Genomic DNA, 20,404 nt, shown 5'->3' with positions numbered 1-20,404 from the left:
GTATCGTATTTCATGAACCAATTTTCGTCGATTTCTCCTATGGAGGTTGTCTTCTCAGGGATACCGCCACTCAAGTGCCTCATCGCCGGCGCCGCCATATGTGTGTGGTTTGCTTAACTTGTTTGAGAAAAATGGGTGAAAATGCTCAGTACCGATGCTAGTATTATTTTATAGTGTGCATAAGTAGTGTGTTTCCGAACAAATGAAAAAAGTAAATAAAAAGGGAATTAATTGATTGAATGAATAAGAATCAGAATTCTAGAAGTGCTCCTTATCTTGAACACGATTTTGATCTATAGTTGGAAAAATTAAGCATGCTTTTTTTTAAAATTAAAGTGCGTAGCTAGCATGAAATGACTATAAACATAATATATCTTCATCTAGGTAAAGTAATATCAACCATTTATTAAAGTTTATATAAAAATAGATAGTACTCCTAATAGGTTTGTGTTAAAATGACAACTCCTCTTAAAATGACAACGTGACAACGCTTATACAGCAATATTATTAATGCTACACAGCAATATTCAATACGGTAGACAGCAATCTATAGATTGCTGTATAGTGTGTCGGATATTGCTGTTCAAGAAAAATTGCTGTTTAAAGAACAGCAGATTGCTGCCCGTCTTTTTCCAGAATTTTTTTTTTTTTTTGCCACGTGGCAGCTTATTATTCGTCCACATGTACAAATAATTGGCTAGAAATGGTGATATGGTGTTATTTTAAGGGGTGGTGGCACCCTAACATGCCCCACTCCTAATATTTATAAAGAAAAATATTACTATAGGCCTAAAAACACAGAAAATAAGGCCCAATTCTAAAGAAAAAAAAGAATAGTAGGCCCATTAAAAGAGGCCCACTAATTTACAGGCCTAAAAATAGCAAAATAATGCATTGAAGCAAACAACGGAAAGAATTCGCAAAATCCCTCTTCTCCCGTCGCCGCCTTCTTCAACGGTACCGGCGCTGAAATCGCAACTCGCCGGTGATTTTTCGTAGTCTACTCAATAATTGAATTCGATATCCCTCCTAGAATTGAGATGAAGAAATCGGAGCCCGCGGTGGCAGCTTCTACTAAAATCACATTCGATGACAGTGATGACTACGAATCTTCCTCTGATGAAGTAAGTAACCTTCCCCAAATTGATTTCCAATATCTTCTTTTGTCGCATATTGGAAGTTTTTAGGTTATTGAAAGCTTTGGTTTGTGTATTTTGATAAGAAACCTCTTGCTTTTTTCAGTTGCTTATGCATATAATTCACGTGCATTGGGTCGACATTTTGATTGCGGTAGCTTAAAGTCTTTGAATTTGTACAGGAGGATGCTATAAAACGTGAGATTGCAGCTGAAGTAACTTTCGAGGAGCTGCAGAGGGCGAGGTCTGATGGTTCTGATTTGGTTTTTAGGAAGCCTAAGCCGGAGAAAAAGGGCGGTCGAGCTAATAAGAATAGGTCTTGTGTTCTTACAGTTTGATTCTGCATTGTGTTGTTGGGAAACTATTTCTCACTGCTAATTTGGATATTTGTATAGGCCGATGGAAATCAGCAGCAAGAAGCCTATTAGTAGATTTAGAGAAGTTATTCAAGCTCCTAAAAAGGTTGGTATTTTGTGCTTTTTTTTCTAATTTTTCAATCGATATAGGAGGGGAGAAGGGCGAATGTATAATGTGTTGTACTAGGTTGGCACAAATTTTGAATGTTTCAATGAATTCTAGTTTTCTGTATAATTTGAAGCTCATTCTAGGTCTTCTACCTCTCAAAGATATTGGATCAGTAACCATATGTTTCATCTTGAAATTAGTTTCCCTAGCTCATTCCATTATGCAATGCTGACCTTTTAACTTGGTCCTGGTTATACTAAGTGTCTGTTAGACGGACAGCTTTTATTGAAATATGTGTGATCTACGTAAATTATGCACCACTCAATTTTTCCAAGTGCGTGGTGGTTCTGCGTGCTTGTTCTTTCTACCTTCTAAACAAATAGTCCTGCTCACCAGATTACAATGGTTAAAATTAGTTTATTATTCATCTTCAGGTTATACGGGATCCTCGTTTTGAATCATTATGCGGCAATCTGGATGTGGATGGGTAAGCTTTTACTTTCATATATAGCTTTCTTTTTGCTTTGTGTTGTGCTATAGGTGTTCAGAAATGTCGTTAAGGGACAGTATATGTGCTTGCATTATGAAAATGTAGAAACTAGACCCTAGTAGATATGCTGTTCTAGTGTGGCAAGGATAATTATTACTGATATCTATTCGTTTGCTCATAAAAAAATAATGCCTCATGAGATGACATTTTTAGCTATTTCCTCATGATATATATGTTTAACATTATCTTCTGAATCTGTAGGCACAAGAAGAGATATAATTTTATTTATGAAAATACTCTTCCTGCAGAAAAAGAGGTACTCATTTAATCTTCGAAATGTTACTCAAACATAGATGCTTTTGTGCAATGTTCTGCTTACGTTGGTTGTGGTTGTGGCACCTATAGGAACTTAAGAAACAGATGAAGAAAACAAAAGATCCCAAAGCCGTCGGTGAACTAAAAGACCAATTAACTCGGATTGTAAGTGCTTTTTCAAAGTTCTTATCTATATTCATTTCTACTCATTAATCAATGCCTGCCATGTGCAAGTAGATACCGATTCTGAACTTTAAGGTCCTTATATATTTTATCTGGACCAGGATAAAGAATTGAAGTCAGTAGCAGTGAAGCGTACAGAGAAGGACATTTTGGCTGAGCATAAGAAGAAAGAGAGGGATGCTGCGAAGAAAGGAAAACAACCTTACTATCTGAAAAAATGTACTCACTACCCCTCTTCTTTGCTTCTCTCTGTCTCTTGCTTCTATATAGAATGTTGATTGGTCGTTAATTACTAAATTTTGCTTGTCAATTAATGAATGGTATGTTAAAGAGCATAACTCCGAGTTATTTAAAATGTGGGTTGATGCTAAAGTATTTGGTGTGTAGAACTAAGGAAGAGAAAATGATGTGGAGAAATCTTTTGGTTTGTACTATCTTTTATTGATTGTTCCCGTTCCTTGAGTGGTTAGGTCCCTGTTACTTGGTTTAGGAATAATAAGTTTCTATCACACTACTGATTTGTTTATAACAATATCATTTGTGTTTGGTTGCAGCTGAAATTCAGAAGCAAAAGCTTGCTGAGAAATTCAAGGAGCTCAAGGTACACGAACTAATCAGTAACATAACGATACAAACAACCCATCTCTGGTTGCTGTTATTGACAATTGTAGTACTGAATTTTCTTATAATTAAACAGGAGTCGGGCAAACTGGAGTCTTTTATCGAGAAAAAGAGACGGAGGAATGCTGCAAAGGACCACAGATTCATGCCATACCGACGCCCTACTGAGCAAGGGGACCAGTAGGTTGACGGGCATACTACACTATTGGGGGTTTGAGAAAAAGAAAGATGCTGGACTTTTCTTGTTACTGTATTTATGAGTAGCATCATAACTGAATCGGCTAATTTTGTTGGTTTGAAAGCTTTGATATGCACTAAACTCAAAATTGTGTATGAGACTGTAGTTATATAAGTAATATATTCGAAAACGTGGAATTTTTAGCATTAACAATTTCACTCTTGATACATAATTGTGAAAATATGAATTATGAATTTGTGATCAGAACATTGAGACATTTTATGTGCAGAAAAAGTAACATTGGGCCGTTCATGACTGAATAAATAGGCCCAACGTAGGCCCAAATGAGAAATATAATCTTGACAGAAATTCCACTGTGGAATTGAGGGAACGACAATGGAGTCATCATCTGCAAAACCCTCGGTGGGCCCACCTCCCAATCCCCTTCTCCCCCTCTCCACCTTCTTCCACCGAGTGAGCACTCAGCTCGCTACTCGGCTCGACGACGCCAAGCGGTTCGCCGGAGCTGCTCTGCCGGCGTTCCTGCCTCCGCCTCCACTGCCGAGGTTGTCTCTGCCTTTCGCCTCCGTTTCTCAGCGCCAGGGGAAGCAAGCGGCCGCAACGGAGGCGTCGCTCAATTCGGCGCATGTAGCTAGGAGGCTCGCCGGAACTTCGGTCTACACGGTGAGCAACACGAACAACGAATTCGTGTTGGTTTCTGATCCTGAAGGCGTCAAGTCTATCGGGTTGCTTTGTTTTCGGAGAGAAGACGCCGAAGCTTTTCTAGCTCAGGTATTCTATTATAAATGAATTTTCGATTGAGGTTAATTATTTGATGAAATTTCGATTTTCTATGTGTGTACGATTTACATTTTCCTTTGCATTGCTACCGTGAACTGAAATCCAGTTATATGCTGCTAAAGAGTAAATTTCTGCGTAGCTTATTGTTAAGGAATGATTGCTGAAATTGTGGTTATATGTCTCAAGTAGAAATTGTTTACCTAATTGTTGTTTTGTTATAATGATCGATTTGTAGGTAAGATCAAGGAGAGGGGAAGTGAAAGGCGGGGTGAAGGTGGTACCGATAACTCTTGACCAGGTTGGTACATTGCGTAGACTATTTGTTGGCCTCTTAAGTTGTATTGTTGTTGACAATCGAGAAGGAATGTCAAGATTAAGTTTGTGTGGTGACTGAATGAAAAGCAGAGTTTCCTAAGAATAGTAGTTCCTTCTGATATACATCGAAGAAATGTGCATAACTTTGCGAGTACTGAGCTGAAAATTTTGATAGACGAGTATGGCTTTGACTCTCTAAAGAAAAATCTTGTGTGGGAAATATGGGCTTTTGTTTGAAGCCTGAAGGAAAGTAGGCAGTTGTAGCTGTTTTTCAACATAAAATTTATACTTTTCCTTTCAACTGACAATATTAAGAACTGATTCTGGTCCCTTAATTGCAGGTCTATATGTTGAAAGTTGAAGGGATAGCATTCCGGTTTTTACCTGATCCTGTTCAAATTAAGAATGCATTGGAGGTCAGTGCCGGAGTTGCTTGCATGTCATGCAGAGTGGAAAATACTAAAGAATGTATGGTAGAAATAAGAATGAATGGGCGATAGTATTTAAAAACAAGAAAAGAGTAGTAAAATATACTAAATAAAAGTATGGGAGGGGGTTACTTTTATACTCTCACATGTACACAAAACACACATATATTTTGATGGAATAAAATGCTTTTATTATTTGAAATCATAAACAAAGTTTAACTGCACCTAAGACTCATTTGCTTGTTATCAATTTTAAAATCTTACTTTCTTGCTCATGCCTTGCTCATAAAAATTTTCTTCACGTACTTCACATTCTATGATGTTCAGATAAGAGCATCAGATGTCAAGACTGGATTTGATGGAGTTCCTGTTTTTCAGGTACATTTAAGGGAATAACATGCTATACAAGTTACAACTTTTCTTTAAGATAAATTGGTAGTACTTTGTTTTTTTTTACTAGCGAAAAACAGAGTATAGGAGGTATGCCCTATATTTGTGATACATAATTGCCTTTCCTATCAATGCTTTTTTTTTTTTATCTAACTTACACTGAATTTATCAAGTGCAGTCAGACCTCCTTGTCGTAAAGAAAAAGAACAAGCGCTATTGCCCCATTTATTTTCAGAAGGTACTTTTCTTTTGCACGTGAACTGGTTAGAAAAAATTAATCAAATCTGTTTGAATTGCCTCTAAGCATAACAAAGTTCATCTTATTATACAGGAAGATATAGAGAAAGCACTGTCAACAGTGTCAAGGGCTTCCAGAGGACCGGGTCTTTCTCAGCACATCTTGGTATGCAATTTGTTACCTACTTCAGTTTAGTTCTTCTTTAGCATGTGCTACTAATTGTTTGAGGCTGGATATATGTTGAGAAATGGCTGTTTAATGACTTCATATTTCTGTGACATGATAAACTTTTATATCTAAAATTTGTGTATTTACATGTTGAGAAACAGCTATCCATTCTCGATTTTAAGATTAAGAGACCTGTAGAAAATTAAATTACCATTTGCACTGGTTCAGCCCTTAAAAGCTGAAATCTTATGAAGTTATATAGGAGTAAACCATGCTTTTCAGTGTCGGGGTAATTGGAGCTTCCGACTTGTACCTATACCGTTGTATGATGTTCTCTATGTAGTTTAAAAATTTTACAGTTTGTTATGTGAACTGAAGCGCCATGGTAGCAAATGAAGCTCAAACTTATGTGTTAAAACATAGTGCTGAGATGGTAGCTAAATACGGAAGACTCATAGATTGCCTGATAAACAATATTGAAATGAGAGTTTCGTGCTCATTTTTTTGGATGTAATTTTCATGCTCAAATGTAATTTCACATCACTGACAGGTCGGGAGTTTAGAGGATGTTCTTAGGAAAATGGAGGTAATTGCTTCCCAACTTCTTATGTCTGATGAGTTTTAGTGGGAATTCTAATGACTCACAGCAATTTTTGATACGGCAGATAAGTAAGAAGAACTCAGGCTGGGAAGACTTAATATTCATTCCACCTGGTAAAAGCCATTCCCAACACATTCAAGAGGTTGCGAAAGTATAAAGATTGATCGCGGAACTTCCATTTCACTATACAGCATATAGGTGAGTAAATGCATGTTTGCATTTTTGTCGATATGTGCTTAATTTAATCACTAAAGTCGATCTGCAAATCTTGGTCCCTCCGACCTCTGCCGCACATGACCATACAAAGTTATTCTGCCTGTCCTGTCCAGCTGATTATAGACCAACTTTCGAACCGAGAACTGAGTTCCCATTTTGTAGGGCTTGGGAAGACTCCCACCAAAGCCTTTTCCTCTTTCCCTTGTATCCTTATATTTGTTTATTTATATATTTTTGATCAGTTTTTCCCCTTTCTACTTTCGTTTATTTCTCAAAATGCACAATAATCATTCATGACACCTGCAATCAATGCTATGATTTTGCATAATTTGTGCACCTTTTTTTTAGTCGCATCAAGCACAATGATGAAAAGGAGATATGTGTGTGTGTTTGTGTTATTTTGCTGTTGGGTACTGAAATTTTTTGAAGATAAACAATGGTGGTTATTATCAAATTGTCTAATTTGATTTCTTAACAGTTTTTTCAGTGGTCATTGTTATGCCATTGATGGTTCAATCTGTGGAGTCTTGTAGAAAAATAAGAGAATCGCAACTATCAAAAAATATTACTACTATATACTTTAAATTGCTAACTAAGAGTTGTTGGTGTAGATTTCTTTTGACTAATGCTAGTTTTAACTACTACCATTAAATAAATATTTCACTCCACGTAAATTTCCTTACTTGATTCTCAAGCTCTTTCTCGTATTTGTTATTGGTATTTTTTTGTTTTATGTACTTGTTCTGTAGTCATACCCTTTTCGGGTTTTCACGTATTTGGCTAATTTAGATTGTATAGATTTTTATTGATATAATTGTATAACTATTTAGTTATACTTTAATTAAAAATAACGACGAAAGTAACTCAGAATCTTCCATTTGGCTTGTAAATGTAGGCCAATAAAAGTTCTAGCCGGCTCTATGTCACTGTCACATTATGAAAGTATTTAATTTTTTATCTGAATTTATTCGACTAATAGTCTTTTATACAGTCGTAATTTTATATCGATTTAAGTTGGGGGATTTATATAAATTGAAGTTTTCCAAATTCTTCCCAAATTACCTAAATAGTTTACCAAATTTATCAACTTTGAGAGATGGCTATAATTATTTTTCTTAATTGTTTCGTTAGCCAGCATATATCCATGATTAACATCATCTCAATAAAATATTTAAACATCATTATTCATCCCTCAAATCTAGATTAGCAGTCGACTTCGATGGCCCCATATTCAAGATTTAATCATTTGTAAGAGCAACAAACATATAGCTTAAAACTGGAAATCATCCACCAATATTTTTGATGTTTAGTGCGATAATTGCGATATCCTAACGTGCTTAATAAATTGAGTATGGTGCCTTGTGCAAAACACTGAATTCATTCATTCTGGTGTGGTGTGATTATCAGACCTAATTATGTAGTAATCTGACTTTGATAAAAAAAAGAAATGATACTAAAATTATTAGTGATCATGATTAATTTTTGTTACCAACTTAGATAGTCATTTTTTTATTTTTCATTTTTCACAAAAGTTTTTCAAAATGAGCAGTCTTGAATTAAGACCATGTTGTCAGTCACATGGCTCAAGAACCATTTCGAATTGAAAATTGTATACTGATTATTTTGAAATGAATTTGAATTTTAAAATCGACCTAGTGGTGAAATATACAGAAGACTTAAGTAGATTGAATCAAATCATTTATAGAGAGTTGTGATCAATGTCGAACCAATTTTAAAGACCGAACTAGAGACTAAATCTGGGCCATTAGATCTAGTTTTTTTGATGAGATGTGCTGCTGTGAAAAATTTTTCGGCTTCATTACAAGTCCATTTTACTTCATTATATAGGTTTATTACTTCATTCTGTACTTCAAATGCTTCTACACATCCTTCATTCCAATAATTTATTACATTATTCCATGTGTTTATTAAACCATATTAGCGCCATGACGTTGGTGATAGATATTGTAGAGAGAAAGAACGGCACGCGACGGCGAAACCACATTTACGTACTGGAATGAAGTAAAAACCTACTGGAATGAAGTAAAAACCTACTAGAATGAAGTAATAACCTACTAGAATGAAGTAATATATTCTGGAACGAAGTTAAATCTTCGTAACATGTTAGTATGACTTATTTACCTTCAGATGAATTAAAATAGGCTCGTGATGAAGCCAAAAATAATTTATAAATTTTTGTATCTTATCCATAAAAAACTAGATCTAAAAGCCCTAATTTGGTAGAGTTCGGTAGTTCGGTCTTTAAGAGTGGATTTGTGGATAATGGGACTCTATATATATATATATATATATATATAAAACATTTCTTTATGGATCGTACATAAAATTTCGAACTAGAGTTGCTTTCGTCGTTGTTAATGATGAGACGTGAATATGACACACATTTTGTATTTTTGTTTATAAAATGGGGGATTGAAATACAAAAGATTTGGTGTACAATAGTAAGGTTGACAGAGCAACTAAGAGTTGTTGGTATATGCCGAAATCCTACTTGCAAGATTCGTATATACATTTATATAATAAAGTTTACCCACTTTTAGTTCTTCCTATTTTCAAAACTTGTACATATATAGTAATCTAATTAATTTAAAATTGAGGAGACTACTATATTAACCAGATTAGAATCATCTCCATTGGTTTTATATGCATAAACGACGAGATGTTCACTATTAATTCGACTACTGCCGTTACTATAACATTTTGAAACAATATACGTATACTGTATTATTTTATTTTTTCTGTTATACTATATAAATGCCATATATAGGGAGTACAACTATACTATCCAAGATAAATGTTGGTGCTGACTTTAATAATTAATTACTTTTCCTAGTAATAAACTTCTCTAGAAGTTTTATTTCCTTCAATTATGTTAGTTTATACTTTATTTAGACAATCTTTATACAATAACATACGATGGTTTAATTGCCGGTAATAATAAAATATTTAAATAGTAGTAGTATTTTAACTTTCACACAACTTTAAAAATATAGAAGTATATATACGCACAACGCTTCACAAATTTTCTTAATACTACTATTAAATAATAAAAAGATAGTACTATAGTATTTTACAAAATTTGAAACATAGGCATCCACTCAGCTACCCGATTGACGACTAGCCAACCCCAAATCACAATTTAAGAAGTATTTTAATTTGAGAAACAACTCAAAAAATAATGATTCATAGTCAATTGGCATCGTCATATAATTTTGAGCACTAAACAAATCAAACATAGGTTCTTGTAACTTCAAGTCTAGGACAAAAGCGGCAAGTCATTGCCAAAAAAATATAGTAAAACTTTAGATAGAAATAACAAAAGCCTATAACTACTCATAACTCAAAAGCCTCTCATCATCTCTCCCTTTTTCTCCAAAGCCAAGAAACCCCAACACTACTACTACTACATGCACCTCTCTCATTGGCTCCCCCAGAAAAACACTTAACTTCCAAACTCAAATTAAATTCCTCTCTACACATTCTAGACAAATTCATTTTGTGTATAAATCCCAACACAATCATTCACATTCACCATCCAAATCTTGACATATAAATCACCAATTTGTGTCACAAACCATGGCATTCAAGAAAATAATAATGTCTACTTCTCCAAAATCTCTCATTGTAAAAATCAATCTTTTCTTCTTAGCATTCTTCCTAGTCGTCTACGCCGGCCTCCTCCTCTACCCCTCCGCCTCCGATTATCACCATCGCGCCGCCTCCTTGGTCCGATGCTCCCTCCTCGATTGCCACCATAAGGTAAGAAGGTGAGCTAAAAAAAAAAATTCGAAAAAAAAATTTTAGTTTTTTTTAAAAATTGAAGAATGAAGTATTAATTTAGTTTTTTTTTTTTATGATAAGAGCGAAAGTGGGGTTACGATGAAGGCGGTTCTAGAAGGTTCCGTGGCCGGCGGCAAGGCGAAGCCGAGAAGGGAGCTGATCAAGAGGGAGATTCCGAGTTTTTTAAACAAAATCGGTCGCAGATTGAAGATCGGGATGATTAACATGGAGGACGAGGACGTGACGGAGTGGAGAAACTACGGAGAAATTTTTCCGGCGACGTTCGATAGGGTTCCGGCGGAATTCCGGTGGGAGTCGATTTTTCCGGAGTGGATCGACGAGGAGGAGGAATATTCCGGCGCGAGGTGCCCGGAGATTCCGATGCCGGAGTGGGAGGGGTACGGGCACGTGGACGTGGTGGTGGCGAAGGTGCCGTGCCGGAAGCCAGAGGAGGGGTGGAGCCGGGACGTGTTCCGGCTGCAGGTGCATTTGGCGGCGGCAAACATGGCGGCAAGGCGGGGGAGGCGGGATTGGGGCGGGCGGGCGAAGGTGGTGCTGCTGAGCAAGTGCCCGCTGATGCCGGAGTTTTTCCGGTGCGAGGAGGTGGCGGAGAGGGAGGGGGAGTGGTGGTTCTACCGGCCGGAGATGCGCCGGTTGGAGCAAAAGGTTTCTTTGCCAGTTGGTTCGTGCGATTTGGCTCTGCCTCTATGGGGAAAAGGTACGTTTTACGTTTTGTTTGGACGAAAACTTGAAATTTAGAAAATATTGTTCCAATCAGAACGATTTTTTGATTGGAATCTCGGAAACAACTTATCCTGATATTTCGAACTCGAAATTTAGAAAATATAAATCCGACTGAACAAATTTTAACTTTCATCAACTGAAAAGGATATTTAGTTTTCGAATTATGTTTTTGAAATAAAATTAATTTGTAGAATGACGTTGATCATGCATTTGCAATTTTTGCATGCGTTAGTATAGTAGTAAGGGAGAAGATAAAATATTGTCGTAAATAATTGAATTTCAATGACTTAGGTATTTTGGAAATAAATTCAACGACTTTGTCCACGCATGTGTATATTAAAATATTATTTGGAATACACATTTGGAATTAAATGAACATTTGAGTAAAATTATTAGTGGTTACATTAGTGTGAGTATCATGCTTTGGAGTGAAGTTATAGTAATATTCTCATCATTCATATATAAATAATTGTATTTAGTTTCACTTAGTATAAAAGTTATTAGTAGTTGGCTTTAAATGAAAGTATTGTAATAATTGCCAAAATCGGAAAATAATTTAGATCGCGCCAGGTAGGGGTCGAACCTACGACTTTCTGCTTAGGAAACAGACGCTCTATCCACTGAGCTACAGGCGCTTTTTATGGGATCTTGTTGCATAATAGTTATACTACTAATAAATTATTCTTTTAGAATTAGATGAAATTTCATTTTCAGTAGTTGTTGTTTGTACCTGCTCCTAATCATTTAGTAGTTGGAAACACTTTTATATCAAATTATTAGTCTTTACTCAAATTGACAAATCAATATTGCTCCACATGTTAGTAAAAAGGAGAAATCAGCTCACCTAATTTTCACATCTTGATTGTGAAGTTACTTCTTAGTGTATTCTTCACTAACAACTTTGAGTCCGGCAACAACAGGAGCGATCAACGAACGATACGACATATCAAAACTCAAAGCCACAACCGTAAAATCTCAAAAACGAGAAGCTTACGTCACGGTTCTCCATTCCTCTGAATCGTATGTTTGTGGGGCCATAACCCTGGCCCAGAGCTTGACCCGAACTGGGACTCAACGCGACCTAGTCCTCCTCCTAGACACATCCATCTCTGAGCCCACGCGGGTTGCACTGAGGCAAGCTGGGTGGACCCTCCGTTTCATCAAAAGGATCCGGAACCCGAGGGCAGAGAAATATTCGTACAATGAATATAACTATAGCAAGTTTCGATTGTGGCAACTCACTGATTATGACAAGGTCATCTTCATTGATGCCGACATTATCGTGTTGCGCAACATTGATATCCTCTTCAACTTCCCTCAGATGTCAGCCACTGGCAATGACGCCCACATATTCAATTCCGGTATGTCATGAATCACCACCTCATTTAATTTAATTTCTTCAAAATAAAGATTTCATGCGTTTTGTTTCAATTTCATTTTTTAATCTTATGTTGACGATGATTTACAAACTATAATTAAGAAGTTTTCTGACTTCATATATAATCATTCATTGATATATGAAGCACATTAGTTTTTTTTCTTAATATCGGAATTGTTTCCAATATACAATCATACCATGTAAAATAAGTATCATTTTTTTTGTCTAAGTCAATCAAAATTAGTCCAATTTCCATTTATAGTGACTTTGTAATTATTATTATTTTTTTAATTTCTAATTTACCAATTGCGCATTAAAACTCGTGTTATCAACAAATAATTAAATATCTCCAACAGGAATCATGGTGATTGAGCCATCAAACTGCACATTCCGAATGCTGATGCGGCGGCGCAAGGAGATAATCTCGTACAACGGCGGCGACCAAGGCTTCTTAAACGAAATCTTCGTGTGGTGGCACCGCCTCCCGCGGCGCGTGAACTTCCTCAAAAACTTCTGGTCCAACTCCTCCGTTGAAGCCGGCGTCAAGAACCAGCTGTTCGGGTCGGACCCACCGAAGCTCTACTCGATCCACTACCTCGGGCTGAAGCCGTGGCTCTGCTACCGAGACTACGACTGCAACTGGGACATCGCCGACCAGCACGTCTACGCCAGCGACCACGCCCACCGCCGCTGGTGGGAGGTGCACGACGCCATGCCCGAGCCCCTGCAGCGCTACTGCCGCCTTTCCGACCAGCGGAAGATCGAGCTCGAGTGGAATCGGAAGGTCGCCGGAGAATTAGGGTTCGAGGATTATCATTGGAGGCTCAATGTTACTGATCCTAGGAAATTTATTTCGTAGACATTTTTTGTTATTGACACGTGGCATGCATTGATGATAATGAAATATTATTTTAGTGTAAATTTGTATTTTTTTTTGTTTAGGGTTTTTTTTATGTATTAATATAATTTTTTTTGCATGGAGAGAAAAGAAGTTAAGGGTGTATATGTTGTTTCTCATAATTTAATTAAGTATTTGTAGAGAATTAAAAGATGGTGGTTTAATTTTTATATTTTATTTTTAATTGATATATAGTTCATTTTTATAATTAATATTTCATGCCTATCGGTTCGGTAAGTAACAGTCCGATTTGGTTATCAATTTTTGTAGCTGTCATCTATTGAAATTGCGAGAATTTTATCTCAATCAATCGAGATTATAATTTATTTTCATTTTTCATCAGTCATCCATTGAAATTGTATTACAACGCTTTAGTGACCATTTTCACTATTATCCCAAATATTTATGAATATTATAAGAATATGAGGATTTATTTGGAATATTTCTAATATTAAATGAAAACTCGTTCAATGTTTTAGAGAGAGAGTGTGTTAATATGGCGTGATAATGAAACCCCAAAACACCAACCAATCATTTATTAGGTGCACCAACAAAGAAAATATATATTGATAAACAATGTCTACCATGATTTTAGCTTGACTATAACATAAGATTATGACATACTTTACCCTTTTGATAGGATAGGGATGTAAACAAATTAAATAGAGTCCAAAATTTATTTACTTTATAAGCTTAATATAATTTTCTAGTAATCAAGTGAACTAAATCATAATGAGCTTTATAGAAGTCAAACGGAGCATAAGTTGAAGCTTAAATTAACCATTTATACCAAACTTCGATTTAATGAGTAGATTAATCATCATTGAAGTCCTTTATTATTGACTTATGAAATGTTTAATGGCTCATTATATTCGACCTTGAATATCTCGAGTAGTTGCAAATAAATCGATTAATTTAGTCACACATTTAATTTGAGGAACCATATCGAAATAACTCAATTCGCATACCTTTCGAAATTTGACATTAAATTTATTGACCTTTCGAAATATGGAATCGTGGCTTCGGAACATAAGATTTTCAAATTTTCATGTATTTTCACTTATTGTTTCAATTATTTCTTTCACTATATTTAACAACTGACCAAATTATCCCTAACAATTTTTAACACAATTTTTGATTTATTTTATTCCATCAACCACCTTTCCACAACCACCATCTCCAGCTCCAAACGCTCCCACGCTCTCATGGCGGAAAACGCCCATTTCAATTACTCTAACTGTAAAGATCCCACCATCCAATTCCAATGTTCTTTCATGTATTTGATGTTATTAGAATTAGAGAATAAAATGTAATTAGTTTTTAGATTAGCATTTATTTCTCAGCCTATATAAGGCAAAATGTAGTCAATAAACAAATTCCCCTTTTCTCTCCTCTCTCACAATGACGCTTTTCATCTTCCTCCTTCCATGGAGGTTTCTCCATTCCTATCCAATTCTACATATTTTACACTGTAATCTGCAAATTAAATCAAACCTTAAAGAACACGGAATTGAATTAAGAATTTAACTGGGAAAAATGAGGCAGCCCGGGCTGGAAGGACAGCAGTAGCAGCTGCCCTCGGAGGATAGCAGGTAACCCGTAACGAAGAAGAAGAAGAAGAAGAAGAAGAAGAAGAAGAAGAGGCGCCAAGATCTTCTTTTGAGAGAGGAGGTCGAGAATCTAGTGTGCCGGACAGAGGACGCAATTGTGTTAAGAGTTAAGACGGAGGAGGAATTTGAGTTTTTTCTAACTCAATTTCTATAGAGAGAAAGGGTGGACGACGACTAATGGGAGGAGGAGAATTGAGGGTGGAGGCGGCAGTGGTAATTTATAAAATTGGAGTTCAAAATAATTTAAATTAATTTGCAAATATTATAATAGAAATAATTAGTGAAAATACATGAAAATTCAAAAATCCCATGTTTCGAAAAATTTGCACGCCACGATATCATATTTCAAAAGGTTAACGAATTTAATGTCAACTTTCAAAAGACTTGCGAATTGAGCCCCTTTTTCTGAAATCTCTCTAATATGTTTGGGCCAATATCGTAGACACTTTTACGAATATAATTCGAGTATATGCATTTAAGTACTCGTGCCATTGTATATATCCATTCGACTTATATTTTGGATCTTCACATTTTTTAAACTAGTGTAATGAAAATGAATGTAATGTTCATTCCATAATTAATTAACGTAAAAAAAGAGACATTTAACGGACATTACAAAATAATAATATGAAATATATAATGGTAGACAAATGAATTACTATTAGACAGCCCAGATAGCAGACGCGTATGGTAGAAAATTACTAGGTGTTTCAAATACTATATTAGTTTCAAAACATTTTACAAATTTATTTAAATTAAATATAAAAAATTTGACATCATCTCTTCTCCAATTATATAGTAATAGTACGAAGTTAAATTATAGGCTTCAAATTTTCATTTAATACTTTGAAATGTCAATATCCCATGTTTCTAGCCAATCTTTTTTAAAAGAGTTTAAACTATTAATAACGCATCATAGCCACTCTTTTTTAAAAGAGTTTAAACTATTAATAAGCGATGCGTGTGATTTAGCCTAATAGTAAAATGGTTAATGCCTAATGCTAATGATCTTGAGTGTGATTTAGCCTAATAGTAAAATGGTTAATGCCTAATGCTAATGATCTTGAGTTCGAGTCCACCGTAAAATTATCAAACTTAAAGAAGAGTAACATCAATAAAAATCACTTCATCTTTAACTTTAGAGTCTATCGATGAAATAAAAAGATCAATACTATACATTATCATAAACCAATTGTAATTTACATACCATATTTTCCAAGGAATTAGTCATATAAATATTAGACATAACTATTATGCGAATACAGCAATACGAAATTCAACAATACATAGCATGGCTAACAGCCTAACACGTCTTTTTTTAAAATAACGAGGGAAAGCTACTATTCAAGATGCGCATAAGATAAATCATTGTTCAAATTATATTCGACCTATATAATTTCCACAATATTCGAGCAAAAATAAGTATAATGGTTTAGACATAACTAATTAAAACCAAAAAAAAAAGTACACCCCAACTGCCAACATACGCGGCATTAATTAATTATTAAAGTTTGTAATAAACAATAGAATGATAAATGTACATTCTAATTCCGTATGGTCGGCTACTTAATTTTTTTCATTACATTAACTACTGATTCAACCTTCTAAATCACTACTCTTAAAATAATAACAAACTGACAAAAAACGAATGTTTTATTGGCAACCCACATTAATATCGGATTTCCGAAGATTAAATATATAATGTCTGTATATTGATGGTTTCCAATTTCCTTAAAATGGGCCTCCCTTAACAAATTACGAGTGGATTACCTTCTTCTCTGACTGTTTCAAGAACTAGGCACCATACACTTGTTTTTACACCCCTACTTACGCCTATTTGCATATTTTCTTGATAAAAATTTGATCTTGGTGAGCTATTTTTGGGTGTGGAGTGATTTTAGGAAGGGTTGTAAAAATTTGGAGGTGGGAAATGAGGTAATTTCCTGCTTTTTCGGGCCATATTTTGGAATAACTCATAGCTCCCGCGTTTGACTTTTTGTCTCTTGTGGTTTCTGCTCTGGTGATTCTTGGTAACCCTCTCTCTCTCTCGATTATGTGTCTTCTTTTGTTCGTTTATGTGATGATTGTGCTGTTGTAAAAATCGGTTCTTGATTTGGTTTGTGTCAGTTTTGTATGAATTAACCATTTCTGTTTGGCTTTGGAATTCAGAGATTATGGGTTGAGTTTTTGTTTGGATTAATGGAACTTGCAGCTTTGGTTTTGTGTTTAATGCTTCTTTAAATAGTTAAACTGATGGGATTTGGGATGCATATTTGTGGTTTGTCTTGCAAGAATCAGATGGTGTTCTTGCAATGAAATCAAGCTCATTTTTCATTTTTGAATTAAGAAAATGAAGGTTCGATCTAGATTGTACTTTGAATGGCAAATCCGAAACAAGGTTATCTCTGATCGTATATGTCTTCTCTTTGTTATTGATTTAGTTTGAACGTTGTTCATTGTTTTAGTTTGTCGAGCTCTAGATGAACTAATGTCGATACGATGACCTAGGTTCTCACGTTGACACGTTACTGCAAAAATGGCGAAGCCTATCGGCTAATGCTAGTTGTCTCATGAAATAACATATGCATTTGTGTCTGGTTTATTTCTCTATGTTTGTTCGTCTCGTTTAGTCCCTTGGCGATTATTGATGTTGAAACCTTCTATCTGTCCCTTACACTTGATGGTTCCGTGGATTGCAGGTGCTCAGGCAAGTAACGACCCTGCCATTGCAGGAGGATGGAGGGCGTGAAAGTTTTGATCGAGGATGCACTTCCTGCATCAGGAGCTTCACCTATGAAAGGGGACCAGCCAACAACGGCTGTAGAAATCACAACCGTTCCTGAATTGGCTTCAACAGAGGATGTGGTCGAAGACGCCACTCTCTCAGTCGAGGAGGAGACGAATAAAGAAGGTATCCCTCAAGATGTTAATAATGCCACAATCCTAAGCGAATCCGTTTCACCAAGTGCAGTCGAAGGTGATGCTTCATCCGGGCATCTTCAAGTAAAAAAGGCCGGCCTCAGAATCATTGCGCTTCCAACACCCGACGATGATTGTATACCACCAACTCCTTCATCACCTCAAGTGAAAAACGATACCACTTTCCAGCAGCCCCCAAAGACACCTAGGACACCTAGGACGCCTAGAACACCAAGGAGCATCGACTTCAGCAGAGGCCAAATTGATACAACTGTACCTATCGAATCTGTGAAGGCTGCTGTTTCAAAGTTTGGTGGGATTGTCGACTGGAAAGCCCACCGTATGCAGGCTGTCGAGGTATAATCTTATCCTTGTTACCTCTCTCTCAAATTTTGTGTGAACCTCTCTAACTTCTTTGTGTGCAGAGGCGTAAAACCATAGAAGAGGAACTCGAGAAAGCTCAAGTGGAGATACCGTTATTTAAGAAGCAATCCGAGGATGCGGAAGAGGCCAAACTCTTGGTTCTGAAAGAGCTAGACAGCACTAAGAGACTTGTTGAAGAGCTGAAACTCAATCTTGAACGTGCTCAGACAGAAGAGGAACAGGCGAAGCAGGATTCCGAGCTTGCAATGCTTAGGGTCGAAGAGCTGGAGCAAGGGATTGCCGATGAATCCAGCGTTGCCGCCAAGGCACAGCTTGAGGTCGCCCAAGCAAGGCATGCCACCGCCGTTTCAGAACTCAAGGCCGTTCAAGATGAGTTAGAACAGCTCAGGCAGGACTATAACCTGTTGGTAGCCGAGAAAAATGCATATGTGAAGAGGGCGGAAGAAGCTATTGCCAAGTCGAAAGAGATTGAGAAGTCCGTAGAGGATTTGACAATCGAGCTTATCACTATAAAAGAGTCATTGGACTCTGCACAAGCTGCACATCTGGAGGCGGAGGAGCACAGAATTGGAGCGGCTATGGCGAAAGAACAGTACATGCTCAACTGGGACAAGGAGATGAAGCAAGCTGAGGAGGATCTTGAGAAGATGAAGCAGCAGGCTGCGTCCTCGAAGGATTTGCAGTCCAAGTTGGAGACTGCAACCGTTTTGCTGAGAGATTTGAAGGCTGAACTGGCAACATACCTCGAGTCAGAGGAATCTGGCAGAGCAGGAAATTTCGAAGATGTGCTCAACGAAACGGAAATATCAAACCAGGGTCAAATCGAAGCAGCTCTTTCCGCAGCTAAGAAGGAACTCGAAGAAGTGAAGCTCAATTTTGAGAAAGCGAGCGAAGAAGTTGCCATCTTGAAGGTGGCCGCGATATCGTTGCAGTCAGATCTCGAAAAGGAAAAGGCAGAACTGGCTACTGTTCGGCAAAGGGAGGGAATGGCAGCTATTGCTGTTGCATCTCTTGAAGCCGAGCTGAACCAGACCGAATCCGAAATCTTGCTTATTCAGCTTAAGCAGAAAGATGACAGAGAGAAAATGGTGGATCTTCCGAAGAACCTACAAAAGGCTGCACAAGAGGCTGATCAAGCGAAGTCCTTCGCTCAGGCTGCTCGTGACGAGCTCAGAAAGGCGAAGGAAGAAGCAGAATTGGCGAAGGCGGGAGCCGGTACCATGGAGAGCAGACTACGTGCTGCTCAGAAGGAAATCGAAGCAGCTAGAGCTTCTGAGAAGTTGGCACTCGCGGCCATCAAGGCATTGTCGGAGAGTGAGTCTACTCAAAGCAACGACGAGGAGGATTCGCCAGCCAGAGTAACGCTCTCGTTAGAAGAATACTACGAACTCAGCAAGAAGGCCCATGAGGCCGAGGAGGCGGCGAACGAACGCATTGCTGCTGCCCTTGCCGAGATCAAGGTAGCTAAGGAGTCCGAGATGAACAGCTTGAAGAAGCTTGAGGAAACTAACCGCGAAATGGCTGAACGAAAGAACGCCTTGGAGGTTGCGTTGCAGAAGGCCGAGAAAGCCAAAGAAGGAAAGCTAGGCGTCGAACAAGAGCTGCGTAAGTGGAGGTCCGAGCATGAGCAAAAGCGGAAAGCTGGAGAGTTGGCCACGAGCAACACGGGAACGGAAACGTCTCTGGATGCCAAACCTGCCAAGAAGAAGAAGAGATCCATCATCCCTAGAATATTCAGGTTCTGGAGCAAGAAGTCATCCAGGTCGTCCAGGTCATCCAAGTCGTCCAAGTCGTTGTAGGCGTCGTGATCGTCTCCCACCGTATTGCTCGTGGATCGGAATCGCCTGCCTTAGAATTAAGGTTTCTCCTCAGAATCACCTTGTCCATTCTTGACAAAAACGTCTATATTTGTACAGCAGTATTGTTTTGTGTACACAATAGGTTGCTCTGATCATAAATTTACTTTTACTTTTTCTTTTTTCCCCCTAATACTTGGTTGGGGTTTTACAGTTTGTAATTATATCTTGGTGTGGCCCTGAGGGATTGGATTCTGTAATAAAACTTTTATACTTTTTTGATACATTGATAATTCAAGTTACATCAGACTTCTTGATTTTAGTATTCT

The 20,404-nt window shown here is 37.1% G+C and overlaps 4 protein-coding genes and 1 non-coding gene across 9 annotated transcripts; 4 read left to right on the top strand and 1 right to left on the bottom strand.

The window, feature by feature from the left end:
* Positions 1-900: 900 nt before the first annotated feature.
* Positions 901-3,601, top strand: LOC125222361 (rRNA biogenesis RRP36-like protein). The gene is made up of 9 exons (XM_048124907.2): positions 901-1,124; positions 1,319-1,452; positions 1,532-1,598; positions 2,036-2,088; positions 2,353-2,407; positions 2,497-2,571; positions 2,691-2,808; positions 3,144-3,190; positions 3,287-3,601. Exons 1-9 carry the CDS (start codon positions 1,041-1,043, stop codon positions 3,392-3,394), a joined length of 741 nt encoding a protein of 246 aa, XP_047980864.1. The 5' UTR covers positions 901-1,040; the 3' UTR covers positions 3,395-3,601.
* A 40-nt stretch (positions 3,602-3,641) lies between these two features.
* On the top strand, positions 3,642-6,796 carry TIC22-IV (Tic22-like family protein). Of its 3 annotated transcripts, XM_048124904.2 has the most exons (9): positions 3,642-4,180; positions 4,425-4,487; positions 4,846-4,920; positions 5,260-5,310; positions 5,501-5,560; positions 5,654-5,725; positions 6,279-6,314; positions 6,394-6,527; positions 6,637-6,796. In XM_048124904.2, the coding sequence occupies exons 1-8, from the start codon at positions 3,785-3,787 to the stop codon at positions 6,484-6,486; spliced, it is 846 nt and encodes a 281-aa protein (XP_047980861.1). In that variant the 5' UTR covers positions 3,642-3,784; the 3' UTR covers positions 6,487-6,527; positions 6,637-6,796. The 3 variants fall into 3 exon arrangements, with proteins under 3 accessions (XP_047980861.1, XP_047980860.1, XP_047980862.1); XM_048124903.2 differs by having other exon boundaries at positions 6,394-6,796; XM_048124905.2 differs by lacking the exon at positions 5,260-5,310 and having other exon boundaries at positions 6,394-6,796.
* A 3,110-nt stretch (positions 6,797-9,906) lies between these two features.
* On the top strand, positions 9,907-13,554 carry PGSIP3 (plant glycogenin-like starch initiation protein 3). Of its 2 annotated transcripts, none has more exons than XM_048121882.2 (4): positions 9,907-10,325; positions 10,428-11,064; positions 12,011-12,451; positions 12,825-13,554. In XM_048121882.2, the coding sequence occupies exons 1-4, from the start codon at positions 10,143-10,145 to the stop codon at positions 13,325-13,327; spliced, it is 1,764 nt and encodes a 587-aa protein (XP_047977839.2). In that variant the 5' UTR covers positions 9,907-10,142; the 3' UTR covers positions 13,328-13,554. The 2 variants fall into 2 exon arrangements, with proteins under 2 accessions (XP_047977839.2, XP_047977840.2); XM_048121883.2 differs by having other exon boundaries at positions 10,197-10,333.
* On the bottom strand, positions 11,653-11,725 carry TRNAR-CCU (transfer RNA arginine (anticodon CCU)). Its single transcript has one exon. It is a non-coding gene; the product is annotated as a tRNA-Arg (tRNA).
* Positions 13,555-16,722: 3,168 nt separating the features above from the next.
* Positions 16,723-20,377, top strand: LOC125224041 (protein WEAK CHLOROPLAST MOVEMENT UNDER BLUE LIGHT 1-like). Of its 2 annotated transcripts, none has more exons than XM_048127382.2 (3): positions 16,723-16,911; positions 17,676-18,252; positions 18,321-20,377. In XM_048127382.2, exons 2-3 carry the CDS (start codon positions 17,713-17,715, stop codon positions 20,076-20,078), a joined length of 2,298 nt encoding a protein of 765 aa, XP_047983339.1. In that variant the 5' UTR covers positions 16,723-16,911; positions 17,676-17,712; the 3' UTR covers positions 20,079-20,377. The 2 variants fall into 2 exon arrangements, with proteins under 2 accessions (XP_047983339.1, XP_047983338.1); XM_048127381.2 differs by having other exon boundaries at positions 16,723-17,006.
* The last annotated feature ends 27 nt before the right edge of the window (positions 20,378-20,404 follow it).

Source organism: Salvia hispanica, chromosome 1 (genome assembly GCF_029641045.1).
Source record: "Salvia hispanica isolate PSC_SH4W2 chromosome 1, Shi_PSC_v1, whole genome shotgun sequence".
NCBI lineage: Eukaryota > Viridiplantae > Streptophyta > Magnoliopsida > Lamiales > Lamiaceae > Salvia > Salvia hispanica.
This window is presented reverse-complemented; position numbering and strand designations above follow the sequence as displayed.